This window comes from Sylvia atricapilla, chromosome 6 (genome assembly GCF_009819655.1).
Source record: "Sylvia atricapilla isolate bSylAtr1 chromosome 6, bSylAtr1.pri, whole genome shotgun sequence".
In the NCBI taxonomy this organism is placed as follows: Eukaryota; Metazoa; Chordata; class Aves; order Passeriformes; family Sylviidae; genus Sylvia; species Sylvia atricapilla.
In genome coordinates, this window is record NC_089145.1 from 26,375,801 (window position 1) to 26,392,167 (window position 16,367).

The 16,367-nt window shown below is 50.0% G+C and overlaps 1 protein-coding gene across 1 annotated transcript; it reads right to left on the reverse strand.

Annotated features, from left to right (window-relative positions):
• Positions 1-900: 900 nt before the first annotated feature.
• LOC136363093 (myb-like protein X) lies at positions 901-14,432 on the reverse strand. Its single transcript, XM_066322182.1, has 5 exons — positions 14,409-14,432; positions 13,471-14,100; positions 7,194-7,859; positions 1,685-2,077; positions 901-1,572 (listed from the first exon to the last, which is right to left on the reverse strand). Exons 1-5 carry the CDS (start codon positions 14,430-14,432, stop codon positions 901-903), a joined length of 2,385 nt encoding a protein of 794 aa, XP_066178279.1.
• Between the last annotated feature and the right edge of the window lie 1,935 nt (positions 14,433-16,367).

Here is a 16,367-nt window from a genome sequence, read left to right on the forward strand (position 1 = left end):
GAGAGAACTCCCAATGGGAGTTATCTCTGAGTCATGCAAAAGGCATTGATGGGCCATTAACTGAAGATGGTGATAGAATACATCTTAAACTACAAGCCCAGGACACCATGGTACAGGGCCCGTGGGGATTTGCCCCTACAGACACCAAGTGTGTCCGGAGAAATGGCAAGGAGAGAGTGACCTTTGTCAGTGGGACCCCTCTGTGCACAGGTGTCCCCACTGCTGGGGTGGCTTTGCCAGCTCCCCCAGGGACCTCCAGCCCTGGGAACCTGGAGCAAGTGAAAACCACAACTTTGTAAATGCTGCCTGTGCCCAAAGCAAATGCAAAGACAACAGGGATGTGGAAAAAAGATTTTTATTTTCAGAAGAACAGCAACAAACACGAACTGCAGAACATTTTAAATTGTAAGAATATTTGTAACAGGAACAACTGTTTGAATTTATTTACCTAAGAACTTATCTACTAGAATTTTATGAAACGTATTTACAGAAGACAAAAGAAGTCCTAAAACCTATATGCCAAAGATAACAACAACAAACAACTCTAAAAGCTATGTAGAAAACGGTGGCATCTCTGTCTGGGATTTTCTTCAGACCTGGAAGAAAAGCAAATGCCATGGTCACTGCAGTCAGGCACAAGGGTGTTCCATGTGCTCCCAGGCTGGCACACACTGGCACAGCGGGGCTCTGCTGCCAGAACTGAGCCTGCCTGGGGTTGGGGGTTGTGTCCCTGCTGGGACGGAGCTTGTGTGGCCACAAGCAAGGACAGGGCAGGCTGGGGATGGTCACCAGGACCCAGGGCCCAGGGGGTACCGTGTCCTTGAGCAGCCCCAGCCTGGGGTCAGGGGGCCCACTCTGCCTGTGGGGAGCACATACCAGTCCTGCTGCTGGCACGGGTCTTCATACCAACACAATGATGTCCTCCTCATCACTTTCATCGATATCTGAGTTGTCAATGTCCTCTTTTATTTCCACTTTTGAGGCTTCCTCCATGTCCTCCTCCACATCCACCTCTGTGTCTTCCTCTCCAGTCTCTTCTCCGTCCACTTTCTTTTTCTCTGGTGTGTCAATCTGTATCTCAGCCTCCACGGCTTCCTTCATATCATTCACATCCACTTCCATCTCTTCCTCTGCGTTCTCTTCTGCATCCACTTCCATCTCTTCCTCTGCGTTCTCTTCTCCATCCACTTCCATCTCCTCCTCGGTATCAATCTCTATATCCACCTCCATCTCTTCCTCTGTATCCTCCACATCTACCTCCATCTCTTCCTCTCCATTGTCTTCTCCATCCACTTCCATGGCCTCCTCTGTATCAATTGGTGTATCTATCTCCATGGCTTCATCTGTGTCCTCCACATCCACCTCCATTTCTTCGTCTTTGTTCTCTTCTCCGTCCACTTCCATGGCCTCCTCTGTGTTAATTGGTATATCTACCTCCATGGCTTCCTCCTTGTCCTCCTCCACATCCACCTCCATCTCTTCCTCTTCAGGCTCTTTTCCCTTCTTCTCTTTGTCCTCCTGTGTATCAATCTTTATCTCCACCTCCACGTCTTCCTTGCTGTCTGTGGCAGGCTGCAGAGGTAGCAAAACCTCAGAGTGGGGTCCCTGTCCCACACCATCCCCAGCGAGCTCCAGCCCACCCAGGAAGTCCAGGGGTGTCCACCTCCCTGGAATGGCACCATACCATCCTCAGGACAAATAGGAACATCATGGAGAGATGGGTCCAGGCAAAATCCAGCCAGGCGGGAGGTCTCAGGACTGAGGCAGCCTGCAGAGGTAGCAAAATCTCAGAGTGCGGTCCCCGTCCCACACCATCCCCACCGAGCTCCAGCCCACCCAGGAAGTCCGAAGTCCAGGGGTATCCATCTCCATGGAATGGCACCGTACCATCCTCAGGAAAAATTCGAGCATCGTGCAGGGTTTGATCCAGGCAAAATCCAGGCAATCGGGAGCTCTCAGGGCTGACAGGGGTCTCAGGGAGCAGGTGAAAGGCAGGGAGACAGGAGCGCTCTTGGAGCGAGGGCGAAGGGTGGGCTGACACAACGGCCAGTGCTTGTGTTGTGCTCGTTGCTGGATGCTGGAAGATCCACTTGGAACCTGGACTGTGACATCACAACTGCCAGGAGTGTGAGGTCAAGCTGAACACTGGAGACCATGGAATGATGGAAGCCCTGAACAGTTGGGCTTGGAAGGGAGCCTAAAGATCCTTGTGTTCCAACCTGAGCAATCTTCCCCCAGACCGTGTTGGTTGCAGTTCCTTGGATATTCCCAAGGATGGGACATCCACAGCCTCCATGCACAGCCTGGGCCTGCGCCTCAGCAGCCTCAGATTAAATAAACAGCTTCCTTAGATTCAGCTTACATTGCCGTCCTGCAGTTAAAGCCATCCCCCTTCCCCTCTCACCACAGGCCCTGTTGAACCCTCTGTCCCCATCTTTCCTATAGGACCCTTCAAGCCCTGCAGCGAGGCCTCCCCATGGCCTTCTCTTTCCAGGCTGAGCATCCCCAGCCCCACATGGCCAGCAGTCAGTCACATCAGGGGCAGTCAAGGCTGCAGGGTAGCAAACAGCATCAGGGACTGAGAGATGGGAGCTTTAGAGCCAGGTTTGTCTCCAAATGTCCAAAATTAATAATGGTGGAGGGGACGATGGTGGGACACTGGCTCTGTTCTAGCTGGTGAATATTTTCGTTTTTTTTCCTGCTTTTCTGTCATGCTGACCCAGGTTTTGCTGTTTGAAAGGAAGCTTGGCACAATATCCATTGTCTTGTCCATTTGTGAAACAGCGAGCAGACTCTGGGCAGGCTGATGATGCAGAGCAAAACCTGCAAATATAGTGGTGATCCTGAGCCTGGGGGCTGCAGCTAAACACAGTCAAAAGTAATTCCTGGAAAGCTGAGCCTGGTTTACATTTTCTGGATTTTGGCTGTGGCAACTTCACCAGTCATTTTATAACAAAGTAAACAAGAAACTCAAACCAAAACCATAAAAACCCGAACAAACCAACCAACCAACCAACCAACCAACCCAATGAAACAAATAGATAAAAACCTCCCCATCAAAGCAAAGGGAATGAGGAGTTAGGATTAGTTGTGGGGATATCACAGCAGGGGAATGGCTGCTTCCCACAGGATCACCATAAAGAGCCACATCTAACAGCTGCTCCAAAATATACCCAACAGGAGCAATCTAAAAAGTGATAGATGGCAACTTTGGGGGCAGCTCTGCATTAAGGTGAAGGATGAGCACACAGTGGTACAGATCCAGCATTCCCCGCCCTCCAGGCTGCTGTTTGCTCCTGATGAGAGACCCTTGTGGGACTGTGGCCCCTCTCAGTGCAAAGTAAATCATTCCCACAGCTCTCAGTTGAGCCCCTGGCATTTCCAGAGTGACATTCAGGCACAATCCTACTGCCAGCTGAGCAGCCGTGGAAGCTCCTGAGCATCTCCATGCCTAGAACCACAAAATAGCTCAGGCTCTCCCTGAACTGGGTTTTTAGGGGTGGTTTCGATATCTCTGTGAGAGTTTTTCATCCTCAACACTTCTGACTTTATACTCAATGATGCATTTGGGTTCCTTCCTTACTCCTGTGTGCCAGTGAGTAACCATCCACATGGATGGAGGAGATTGAGTACAGGAAAATTCATTCCTGGATTGCCATTTTGCTTCCCTGTCACTCAGTTGAACATGGTCCTTATCTCGGAAGGACTTAGAAGAAGTGTGTAGGAATTTTGGCTCTGAGAGGAGCAGAAGGCACATTTTCTACCCCAAAATCCCAGCTGATGCAGTTTCCCTGGCAAACCAGTGATTCCCATTCACCTTCCTGGGAAGAATGTGAAGACCCATTCAGAGCTCACAGGTTCAGCTGGCCTTTGGCTTTGTGTACCTCATTTCACACGTCCAGTTCTAAGGGCCATTTAAAGGGACTCGAGTTTGCCTTGCTACCCAGAAGTGCTGTAGTTATTTCCAGGAGAAAACCAGAAAATGCCTGTCCTGTGGCATGGTTGAAATCTCACCACAGCTGTGACTCGGTGAGCAAAGACAGGCAGTGTTGTTTGGAGCTGTAACAGCTGAGAGTGTGGCAGAGCAGTTCTTCTATAATTTTTAGAGTCCTGAAAGCATTGTTCCCAAAACAATCTTTTTCTACTGGCTTCTTTCAGAAACTGTGGAAGAGAAGAAATGGAAAGGAGCAGAGGTTTGCTTAAATGGGCCTTTTTCAAAAAAAGTCTTAAAATAGTGTCATCTTGATGCATGATACTTTAGTAATCGGGTTAGTAGCACCTATTTCATCCCACCATTGAGGTGGGATTTAAGACTTCCAACAACACAAACATTGGATTTTGGTTTTGCAAAGAGCTGTTTTCCACCCCTCACACCCTGCCAGTTTAACACTGGGAGTGTCTCATCCCAAGCACTGACCACACATGTCTGCAGCACCTTTCCGTCCAGGAATGGTGTGGAAAAGGGTGGCAAGCCCCCTTTTGGATGTGACGCGATGAATTTTCCACATCAGCCCTTTCTTGCTGTGTTATTTCCTCCCGTTGTGAGATGATGTGCTGGGATCCCTTGCAGTGGGGTTTGTTACTAAGTGAAATGCTGCGGGTTTTTTCTGCTTTTTGTCACATCCCTCTTGTGCCTGGAGCTGCTAATCTTGTTCCAAACACTGAACACCTCTTCAGCTTCTCTCATTATACCTAAATTTGATAACTGCTTTGATTGCACCCCTCTCTGATGCAGGCTTTTCCTCTCTCCTTGGCTGGACTGGTCAGGCCTGAGAAGAGAAATATTTTTGAGCCTTGGCACAATTCCCCTCATCTATCCCTGCTCCTAATGCTTTTAATTATCTTGGGAACCTGAGCATGAGGGAAACTGGGGGAGATCCAGATCAGTCCTGCCGCTGCCCTCGTTGCTGCAGAGCCGCGAGTTCTCCCTCACGGGGGTTCTCAGGGACTAAACTGAGCTTCTTTGGTCTAGGGCTGTCCCTCCTTCCAAGTTCTCTAAGGTATGGCACAATGCAGGAAACTGTCCGTAGATGTCCCAGGGTGCTGCCGAATTACTGCTGTCTCCTGTGGGTCTCAATTCTATGTCGGCTTGTCCTGGCCAAGGGCTTGCGGCACCCATTTTGTGCTGGCTCCCTGCAAAGCTTTCTGGGAGTCTCGGGGAGCTCCATAATGGCGGCCGCAGTTTGAGGGCAGGGCAGACACCGGCAGGCAGCAGGAGGTGGAGCAGACAGGAGGCAAGCTAAAGAACTAGCAGAGGCTCAATTCGAGGTAAGGGGCATATAAGGAGGAAGAAACTGGGGTCTGGGGTACAATATTTGAGGGAAGGTAAGGGGCATACAGCATAAGGGTCAGAAACTGGGGTACAAATGGCATACAAGTTACTATGGGTACAGGTGCACTTGACATACAGTACCCAAGCTTCTAACACTGTGAACAGCAACATGCAACCAGGAGTCTCCTAATTTTATTCACTTCATTAGGTATTTCTCTGTGTGTGGCTGTGGGTTCTCCCCCCATAGCTCTCTGCAGGTTGGTGCTAATTAAAGATGTTCTGGAGGGTTCAGATGTTTTGGTGCCCAGGCAGGGCGTGCAGAACAGGCATTACAGCGCTGACATTTGCTGTGCTAGAAAGTCCAAGGGACGAATTTGTGCCTTTATCGGGGAGGATCAATTCTTGTTGTGCTTGTAGCAGAGTCTGGTGCCAGAGGGGTTTCCAAAGGAGACCTTGGTCCGTGTAGGCCGGAGGCCCCAGTGCTGCAGCTCCCTCCAGGCTGTCTCCAGCCCCTCAGGGTGCCCGGGAGCAGGGGTTGCCCACAGCCCAGTGCACCCTCGTTATCCCTGGGGCTAGCCAGGGAAGAGCCATGGATGAGGCTCTGCAGGCCCAGGCAGGCTCAGCCCTGCTCCTTCATGGGATCCCATGTGTTGTGGTTTTGAAAACAAACCAAGTGAGAGGCTCTAAGTCAGAAATAAAATTTAATGAGAAGAAAAGGAAAATAAAATAGAATAAAATAAAATAAATACAAAAAGAAAAACCACTGACAGAGTCAGAATACAACCTGATCAGGGTGATGGAAACAGTCCAGACGAGGTGGTCTTCCTGAAAGAGAAATCTTGTAGAAAGGTCTGGCAGCTCCGGTCCTCTGGGAATCCAGTGGGTGAGGGCTGCTTCTACTGTCCCAAATCCCAGCTTATATCCAGGTGAGAATGCTTGGCTCTTCCCCATGGGCGGAGCATCTCACAATGGGATGATGAGTCATGGAAGAGGGCCTTGATGGCCCATTAAAGAGAGAGAGAACTCCCAGAGGGAGTTATCTCTGAGTCATGCAAAAGGCACTGATGGGCCATTAACTGAAGATGGTGATAGAATACATCTTAAACTACAACCCAGGACAGCATGGTACAGGGCCCGTGGGGATTTGCCCCTACAGACACCAAGTGTGTCCGGAGAAATGGCAAGGAGAGAGTGACCTTTGTCAGTGGGACCCCTCTGTGCACAGGTGTCCCCACTGCTGGGGTGGCTTTGCCAGCTCCCCCAGGGACCTCCAGCCCTGGGAACCTGGAACAAGTGAAAACCACAACTTTGTAAATGCTGCTTGTGCCCAAAGCAAATGCAAAGACAACAGGGATGTGGAAAAAAGATTTTTATTTTCAGAAGAACAGCAACAAACACGAACTGCAGAACATTTTAAATTGTAAGAATATTTATAACAGGAACAACTGTTTGAACTTATTTACCTAAGAACTTATCTACTAGAAATTTATGAAACGTATTTACAGAAGACAAAAGAAGTCCTAAAACCTATATGCCAAAGATAACAACAACAAACAACTCTAAAACCTATGTAGAAAACGGTGGCATCTCTGTCTGGGATTTTCTTCAGACCTGGAAGAAAAGCAAATGCCATGGTCACTGCAGTCAGGCACAAGGGTGTTCCATGTGCTCCCAGGCTGGCACACACTGGCACAGCGGGGCTCTGCTGCCAGAACTGAGCCTGCCTGGGGTTGGGGGTTGTGTCCCTGCTGGGACGGAGCTTGTGTGGCCACAAGCAAGGACAGGGCAGGCTGGGGATGGTCACCAGGACCCAGGGCACAGGGGGTACCGTGTCCTTGAGCAGCCCCAGCCTGGGGTCAGGGGGCCCACTCTGCCTGTGGGGAGCACATACCAGTCCTGCTGCTGGCACGGGTCCTCATACCAAGACAATGATGTCCTCGTCATCACTTTCATCAATATCTGAGTTGTCAATGTCCTCTTTTATTTCCACTTCTGAGGCTTCCTCCATGTCCTCCTCCACATCCACCTCTGCGTCTTCCTCTCCAGTCTCTTCTCCGTCCACTTTCTTTTTCTCTGGTGTGTCAATCTGTATCTCAGCCTCCATGGCTTCCTTCATATCATTCACATCCACTTCCATCTCTTCCTCTGCGTTCTCTTTTCCATCCACTTCCATCTCTTCCTCTGCGTTCTCTTCTCCATCCACTTCCATCTCCTCCTCGGTATCAATCTCTATATCCACCTCCATCTCTTCCTCTGTATCCTCCACGTCTACCTCCATCTCTTCCTCTCCATTGTCTTCTCCATCCACTTCCATGGCCTCCTCTGTATCAATTGGTGTATCTATCTCCATGGCTTCATCTGTGTCCTCCACATCCACCTCCATTTCTTCGTCTCCATTCTCTTCTCCGTCCACTTCCATGGCCTCCTCTGTGTTAATTGGTATATCTACCTCCATGGCTTCCTCCTTGTCCTCCTCCACATCCACCTCCATCTCTTCCTCTCCAGGCTCTTTTCCCTTCTTTTCTTTGTCCTCCTGTGTACCAATCTTTATCTCCACCTCCACGTCTTCCTTGATGTCTGTGGCAGGCTGCAGAGGTAGCAAAACCTCAGAGTGGGGTCCCTGTCCCACACCATCCCCACCGAGCTCCAGCCCACCCAGGAAGTCCAGGGGTGTCCACCTCCCTGGAATGGCACCATACCATCCTCAGGACAAATAGGAACATCATGGAGAGATGGGTCCAGCCAAAATCCAGCCAGGCGGGAGGTCTCAGGACTGAGGCAGCCTGCAGAGGTAGCAAAACCTCAGAGTGCGGTCCCCGTCCCACACCATCCCCACCGAGCTCCAGCCCACCCAAGAAGTCCAGGGGTATCCATCTCCATGGAATGGCACCGTACCATCCTCAGGAAAAATTTGAGCATCGTGCAGGGTTTGATCCAGGCAAAATCCAGGCAATCGGGAGCTCTCAGGGCTGACAGGGGTCTCAGGGAGCAGGTGAAAGGCAGGGAGACAGGAGCGCTCTTGGAGCGAGGGCGAAGGGTGGGCTGACACAACGGCCAGTGGTTGTGTTGTGCTCGTTGCTGGGTGCTGGAAGATCCACTTGGAACCTGGACTGTGACATCACAACTGCCAGGAGTGTGAGGTCAAGCTGAACACTGGAGACCATGGAATGATGGAAGCCCTGAACAGTTCGGCTTGGAAGGGAGCCTAAAGATCCTTGTGTTCCAACCTGAGCAATCTTCCCCCAGACCGTGTTGGTTGCAGTTCCTTGGATATTCCCAAGGATGGGACATCCACAGCCTCCATGCACAGCCTGGGCCTGCGCCTCAGCAGCCTCAGATTAAATAAACAGCTTCCTTAGATTCAGCTTACATTGCCGTCCTGCAGTTAAAGCCATCCCCCTTCCCCTCTCACCACAGGCCCTTTTGAACCCTCTGTCCCCATCTTTCCTATGGGACCCTTCAAGCCCTGCAGCGAGGCCTCCCCATGGCCTTCTCTTTCCAGGCTGAGCATCCCCAGCCCCACATGGCCAGCAGTCAGTCACATCAGGGGCAGTCAAGGCTGCAGGGTAGCAAACAGCATCAGGGACTGAGAGATGGGAGCTTTAGAGCCAGGTTTGTCTCCAAATGTCCAAAATTAATAATGGTGGAGGGGATGATGGTGGGACACTGGCTCTATTCTAGCTGGTGAATATTTTTTTTTTTTTCCTGCTTTTCTGTCATGCTGACCCAGGTTTTGGTGTTTGAAAGGAAGCTTGGCACAATATCCATTGTCTTGTCCATTTGTGAAACAGCGAGCAGACTCTGGGCAGGCTGATGATGCAGAGCAAAACCTGCAAATATAGTGGTGATCCTGAGCCTGGGGGCTGCAGCTAAACACAGTCAAAAGTAATTCCTGGAAAGCTGAGCCTGGTTTACATTTTCTGGATTTTGGCTGTGGCAACTTCACCAGTCATTTTATAACAAAGTAAACAAGAAACTAAAACCAAAACCATAAAAACCCAAACCAACCAACCAACCAACCCAATGAAACAAATAGATAAAAACCTCCCCATCAAAGCAAAGGGAATGAGGAGTTAGGATCAGTTGTGGGGATATCACAGCAGGGGAATGGCTGCTTCCCACAGGATCACCATAAAGAACCACATCTAACAGCTGCTCCAAAATATACCCAATAGGAGCAATCTAAAAAGTGATACATGGCAACTTTTTGGGCAGCTCTGCATTAAGGTGAAGGATGAGCACACAGTGGTACAGATCCAGCATTCCCCACCCTCCAGGCTGCTGTTTGCTCCTGATGAGAGACCCTTGTGGGACTGTGGCCCCTCTCAGTGCAAAGTAAATCATTCCCACAGCTCACAGTTGAGCCCCTGGCATTTCCAGAGTGACGTTCAGGCACAATCCTACTGCCAGCTAAGCATCCGTGGAAGCTCCTGAGCATCTCCATGCCTAGAACCACAAAATAGCTCAGGCTCTCCCTGAACTGGGTTTTTAGGGGTGGTTTCGATATCTCTGTGAGAGTTTTTCATCCTCAACACTTCTGACTTTATACCCAATGATGCATTTGGGTTCCTTCCTTACTCCTGTGTGCCAGTGAGTAACCATCCACATGGGTGGAGGAGATTGAGTGCAGGAAAATTCATTCCTGGACTGCCATTTTGCTTCCCTGTCACTCAGTTGAACATGGTCCTTATCTCGGAAGGAGTTAGAAGAAGTGTGTAGGAATTTTGGCTCTGAGAGGAGCAGAAGGCACATTTTCTACCCCAAAATCCCAGCTGATTGCAGTTTCCCTGGCAAACCAGTGATTCCCATTCACCTTCCTGGGAAGAATGTGAAGACCCATTCAGAGCTCACAGGTTCAGCTGGCCTTTGGCTTTGTGTACCTCATTTCACACGTCCAGTTCTAAGGGCCATTTAAAGGGACTCGAGTTTGCCTTGCTACCCAGAAGTGCTGTAGTTATTTCCAGGAGAAAACCAAAAAATGCCTGTCCTGTGGCATGGTTGAAATCTCACCACAGCTGTGACTCCGTGAGCAAAGACAGGCAGTGTTGTTTGGAGCTGTAACAGCTGAGAGTGTGGCAGAGCAGTTCTTCTATAATTTTTAGAGTCCTGAAAGCATTGTTCCCAAAACAATCTTTTTCTACTGGCTTCTTTCAGAAACTGTGGAAGAGAAGAAATGGAAAGGAGCAGAGGTTTGCTTAAATGGGCCTTTTTAAAAAAAAAGTCTTACAATAGTGTCATCTTGATGCATGATACTTTAGTAATCGGGTTAGTAGCACCTATTTCATCCCACCATTGAGGTGGGATTTAAGACTTCCAACAACACAAACACTGGATTTTGGTTTTCCAAAGAGCTCAGTTTTCCACCCCTCACACCCTGCCAATTTAACACTGGGATTGTCTCATCCCAAGCACTGACCACACATGTCTGCAGCACCTTTCCATCCAGGAATGGTGTGAAAAAGGGTGGCAAGCCCCCTTTTGGATGTGACGAGATTAATTTTCCACATCAGTCCTTTCTTGCTGTGTTATTTCCTCCCGTTGTGAGATGATGTGCTGGGATCCCTTGCAGTGGGGTTTGTTACTAAGTGAAATGCTGCGGGTTTTTTCTGCTTTTTGTCACATCCCTCTTGTGCCTGGAGCTGCTAATCTTGTTCCAAACACTGAACACCTTTTCAGCTTCTCTCATTATACCTAAATTTGGTAACTGCTTTGATTGCACCCCTCTCTGATGCAGGCTTTTCCTCTCTCCTTGGCTGGACTGGTCAGGCCTGAGAAGAGAAATATTTTTGAGCCTTGGCACAATTCCCCTCATCTATCCCTGCTCCTAATGCTTTTAATTATCTTGGGAACCTGAGCATGAGGGAAACTGGGGGAGATCCAGATCAGTCCTGCCGCTGCCCTCGTTGCTGCAGAGCCGCGAGTTCTCCCTCACGGGGGTTCTCAGGGACTAAACTGAGCTTCTTTGGTCTAGGGCTGTCCCTCCTTCCAAGTTCTCTAAGGTATGGCACAATGCAGGAAACTGTCCGTAGATGTCCCAGGGTGCTGCCGAATTACTGCTGTCTCCTGTGGGTCTCAATTCTATGTCGGCTTGTCCTGGCCAAGGGCTTGCGGCACCCATTTTGTGCTGGCTCCCTGCAAAGCTTTCTGGGAGTCTCGGGGAGCTCCATAATGGCGGCCGCAGTTTGAGGGCAGGGCAGACACCGGCAGGCAGCAGGAGGTGGAGCAGACAGGAGGCAAGCTAAAGAACTAGCAGAAGCTCAATTCGAGGTAAGGGGCATATAAGGAGGAAGAAACTGGGGTCTGGGGTACAATATTTGAGGGAAGGTAAGGGGCATACAGCATAAGGGTCAGAAACTGGGGTACAAATGGCATACAAGTTACTATGGGTACAGGTGCACTTGACATACAGTACCCAGGCTTCTAACACTGTGAACAGCAACATGCAACCAGGAGTCTCCTAATTTTATTCACTTCATTAGGTATTTCTCTGTGTGTGGCTGTGGGTTCTCCCCCCAGCGCTCTCTGCAGGTTGGTGCTAATTAAAGATGTTCTGGAGGGTTCAGATGTTTTGGTGCCCAGGCAGGGCGTGCAGAACAGGCATTACAGCGCTGACATTTGCTGTGCTAGAAAGTCCAAGGGACGAATTTGTGCCTTTATCGGGGAGGATCAATTCTTGTTGTGCTTGTAGCAGAGTCTGGTGCCAGAGGGGTTTCCAAAGGAGACCTTGGTCCGTGTAGGCCGGAGGCCCCAGTGCTGCAGCTCCCTCCAGGCTGTCTCCGGCCCCTCAGGGTGCCCGGGAGCAGGGGTTGCCCACAGCCCAGTGCACCCTCGTTATCCCTGGGGCTAGCCAGGGAAGAGCCATGGATGAGGCTCTGCAGGCCCAGGCAGGCTCAGCCCTGCTCCTTCATGGGATCCCATGTGTTGTGGTTTTGAAAACAAACCAAGTGAGAGGCTCTAAGTCAGAAATAAAATTTAATGAGAAGAAAAGGAAAATAAAATAGAATAAATTAAAATAAAATAAATACAAAAAGAAAAACCACTGACAGAGTCAGAATACAACCTGATCAGGGTGATGGAAACAGTCCAGACGAGGTGGTCTTCCTGAAACAGAAATCTTGTAGAAAGGTCTGGTAGCTCCGGTCCTCTGGGAATCCAGTGGGTGAGGGCTAGCTTCTACTGTACCAAATCCCAGCTTATATCCAGGTGAGAATGCTTGGCTCTTCCCCATGGGCGGAGCATCTCACAATGGGATGATGAGTCATGGAAGAGGGCCTTGATGGCCCATTAAAGAGAGAGAGAACTCCCAGAGGGAGTTATCTCTGAGTCATGCAAAAGGCACTGATGGGCCATTAACTGAAGATGGTGATAGAATACATCTTAAACTACAACCCAGGACACCATGGTACAGGGCCCGTGGGGATTTGCCCCTACAGACACCAAGTGTGTCCGGAGAAATGGCAAGGAGAGAGTGACCTTTGTCAGTGGGACCCCTCTGTGCACAGGTGTCCCCACTGCTGGGGTGGCTTTGCCAGCTCCCCCAGGGACCTCCAGCCCTGGGAACCTGGAACAAGTGAAAACCACAACTTTGTAAATGCTGCTTGTGCCCAAAGCAAATGCAAAGACAACAGGGATGTGGAAAAAAGATTTTTATTTTCAGAAGAACAGCAACAAACACGAACTGCAGAACATTTTAAATTGTAAGAATATTTGTAACAGGAACAACTGTTTGAACTTATTTACCTAAGAACTTATCTACTAGAATTTTATGAAACGTATTTACAGAAGACAAAAGAAGTCCTAAAACCTATATGCCAAAGATAACAACAACAAACAACTCTAAAAGCTATGTAGAAAACGGTGGCATCTCTGTCTGGGATTTTCTTCAGACCTGGAAGAAAAGCAAATGCCATGGTCACTGCAGTCAGGCACAAGGGTGTTCCATGTGCTCCCAGGCTGGCACACGCTGGCACAGCGGGGCTCTGCTGCCAGAACTGAGCCTGCCTGGGGTTGGGGGTTGTGTCCCTGCTGGGACGGAGCTTGTGTGGCCACAAGCAAGGACAGGGCAGGCTGGGGATGGTCACCAGGACCCAGGGCCCAGGGGGTACCGTGTCCTTGAGCAGCCCCAGCCTGGGGTCAGGGGGCCCACTCTGCCTGTGGGGAGCACATACCAGTCCTGCTGCTGGCACGGGTCTTCATACCAAGACAATGATGTCCTCCTCATCACTTTCATCAGTATCTGAGTTGTCAATGTCCTCTTTTATTTCTACATCTGAGGCTTCCTTCATGTCCTGCACCACATCCACCTCTGTGTCTTCCTCTCCAGTCTCTTCTCCGTTCACTTTCTTGTTCTCTGGTGTGTCAATCTGTATCTCAGCCTCCACGGCTTCCTTCATATCATTCACATCCACTTCCATCTCTTCCTCTGCGTTCTCTTCTCCATCCACTTTCATCTCCTCCTCGGTATCAATCTCTATATCCACCTCCATCTCTTCCTCTGTATCCTCCACATTTACCTCCATCTCTTCCTCTCCATTGTCTTCTCCATCCACTTCCATGGCCTCCTCTGTATCAGTTGGTGTATCTACCTCCATGGCTTCATCTGTGTCCTCCACATCCACCTCCATTTCTTCGTCTCCGTTCTCTTCTCCGTCCACTTCCATGGCCTCCTCTGTGTTAACTGGTATATCTACCTCCATGGCTTCCTCCTTGTCCTCCTCCACATCCACCTCCATCTCTTCCTCTTCAGGCTCTTTTCCCTTCTTCTCTTTGTCCTCCTGTGTATCAATCTTTATCTCCACCTCCACGTCTTCCTTGATGTCTGTGGCAGGCTGCAGAGGTAGCAAAACCTCAGAGTGGGGTCCCTGTCCCACACCATCCCCACCGAGCTCCAGCCCACCCAGGAAGTCCAGGGGTGTCCACCTCCCTGGAATGGCACCATACCATCCTCAGGACAAATAGGAACATCATGGAGAGATGGGTCCAGGCAAAATCCAGCCAGGCGGGAGGTCTCAGGACTGAGGCAGCCTGCAGAGGTAGCAAAACCTCAGAGTGCGGTCCCCGTCCCACACCATCCCCACCGAGCTCCAGCCCACCCAAGAAGTCCAGGGGTATCCATCTCCATGGAATGGCACCGTACCATCCTCAGGAAAAATTCGAGCATCGTGCAGGGTTTGATCCAGGCAAAATCCAGGCAATCGGGAGCTCTCAGGGCTGACAGGGGTCTCAGGGAGCAGGTGAAAGGCAGGGAGACAGGAGCGCTCTTGGAGCGAGGGCGAAGGGTGGGCTGACACAACGGCCAGTGGTTGTGTTGTGCTCGTTGCTGGGTGCTGGAAGATCCACTTGGAACCTGGACTGTGACATCACAACTGCCAGGAGTGTGAGGTCAAGCTGAACACTGGAGACCATGGAATGATGGAAGCCCTGAACAGTTCGGCTTGGAAGGGAGCCTAAAGATCCTTGTGTTCCAACCTGAGCAATCTTCCCCCAGACCATGTTGGTTGCAGTTCCTTGGATATTCCCAAGGATGGGACATCCACAGCCTCCATGCACAGCCTGGGCCTGCGCCTCAGCAGCCTCAGATTAAATAAGCAGCTTCCTTAGATTCAGCTTACATTGCCGTCCTGCAGTTAAAGCCATCCCCCTTCCCCTCTCACCACAGGCCCCGTTGAACCCTCTGTCCCCATCTTTCCTATGGGACCCTTCAAGCCCTGCAGCGAGGCCTCCCCGTGGCCTTCTCTTTCCAGGCTGAGCATCCCCAGCCCCACATGGCCAGCAGTCAGTCACATCAGGGGCAGTCAAGGCTGCAGGGTAGCAAACAGCATCATGGACTGAGAGATGGGAGCTTTAGAGCCAGGTTTGTCTCCAAATGTCCAAAATTAATAGTGGTGGAGGGGACTGATGGTGGGACACTGGCTCTGTTCTAGCTGGTGAATATTTTATTTTTTTTTTCCTGCTTTTCTGTCATGCTGACCCAGGTTTTGCTGTTTGAAAGGAAGCTTGGCACAATATCCATTGTCTTGTCCATTTGTGAAACAGCGAGCAGACTCTGGGCAGGCTGATGATGCAGAGCAAAACCTGCAAATATAGTGGTGATCCTGAGCCTGGGGGCTGCAGCTAAACACAGTCAAAAGTAATTCCTGGAAAGCTGAGCCTGGTTTACATTTTCTGGATTTTGGCTGTGGCAACTTCACCAGTCATTTTATAACAAAGTAAACAAGAAACTAAACCAAAACCATAAAAACCCAAACCAACCAACCAACAACCAACCCAATGAAACAAATAGATAAAAACCTCCCCATCAAAGCAAAGGGAATGAGGAGTTAGGATTAGTTGTGGGGATATCACAGCAGGGGAATGGCTGCTTCCCACAGGATCACCATAAAGAACCACATCTAACAGCTGCTCCAAATATACCCAATAGGAGCAATCTAAAAAGTGATACATGGCAACTTTTTGGGCAGCTCTGCATTAAGGTGAAGGATGAGCACACAGTGGTAACAGATCCAGCATTCCCCACCCTCCAGGCTGCTGTTTGCTCCTGATGAGAGACCCTTGTGGGACTGTGGCCCTTCTCAGTGCAAATTAAATCATTCCCACAGCTCACAGTTGAGCCCCTGGCATTTCCAGAGTGACATTCAGGCACAATCCTACTGCCAGCTAAGCATCCGTGGAAGCTCCTGAGCATCTCCATGCCTAGAACCACAAAATAGCTCAGGCTCTCCCTGAACTGGGCTTTTAGGGGTGGTTTCGATATCTCTGTGAGAGCTTTTTCATCCTCAACACTTCTGACTTTATACTCAATGATGCATTTGGGTTCCTTCCTTACTCCTGTGTGCCAGTGAGTAACCATCCACATGGGTGGAGGAGATTGAGCGCAGGAAAATTCATTCCTGGACTGCCATTTTGCTTCCCTGTCACTCAGTTGAACATGGTCCTTATCTCGGAAGGAGTTAGAAGAAGTGTGTAGGAATTTTGGCTCTGAGAGGAGCAGAAGGCACATTTTCTACCCCAAAATCCCAGCTGATTGCAGTTTCCCTGGCAAACCAGTGATTCCCATTCACCTTCCTGGGAAGAATGTGAAGACCCATTCAGAGCT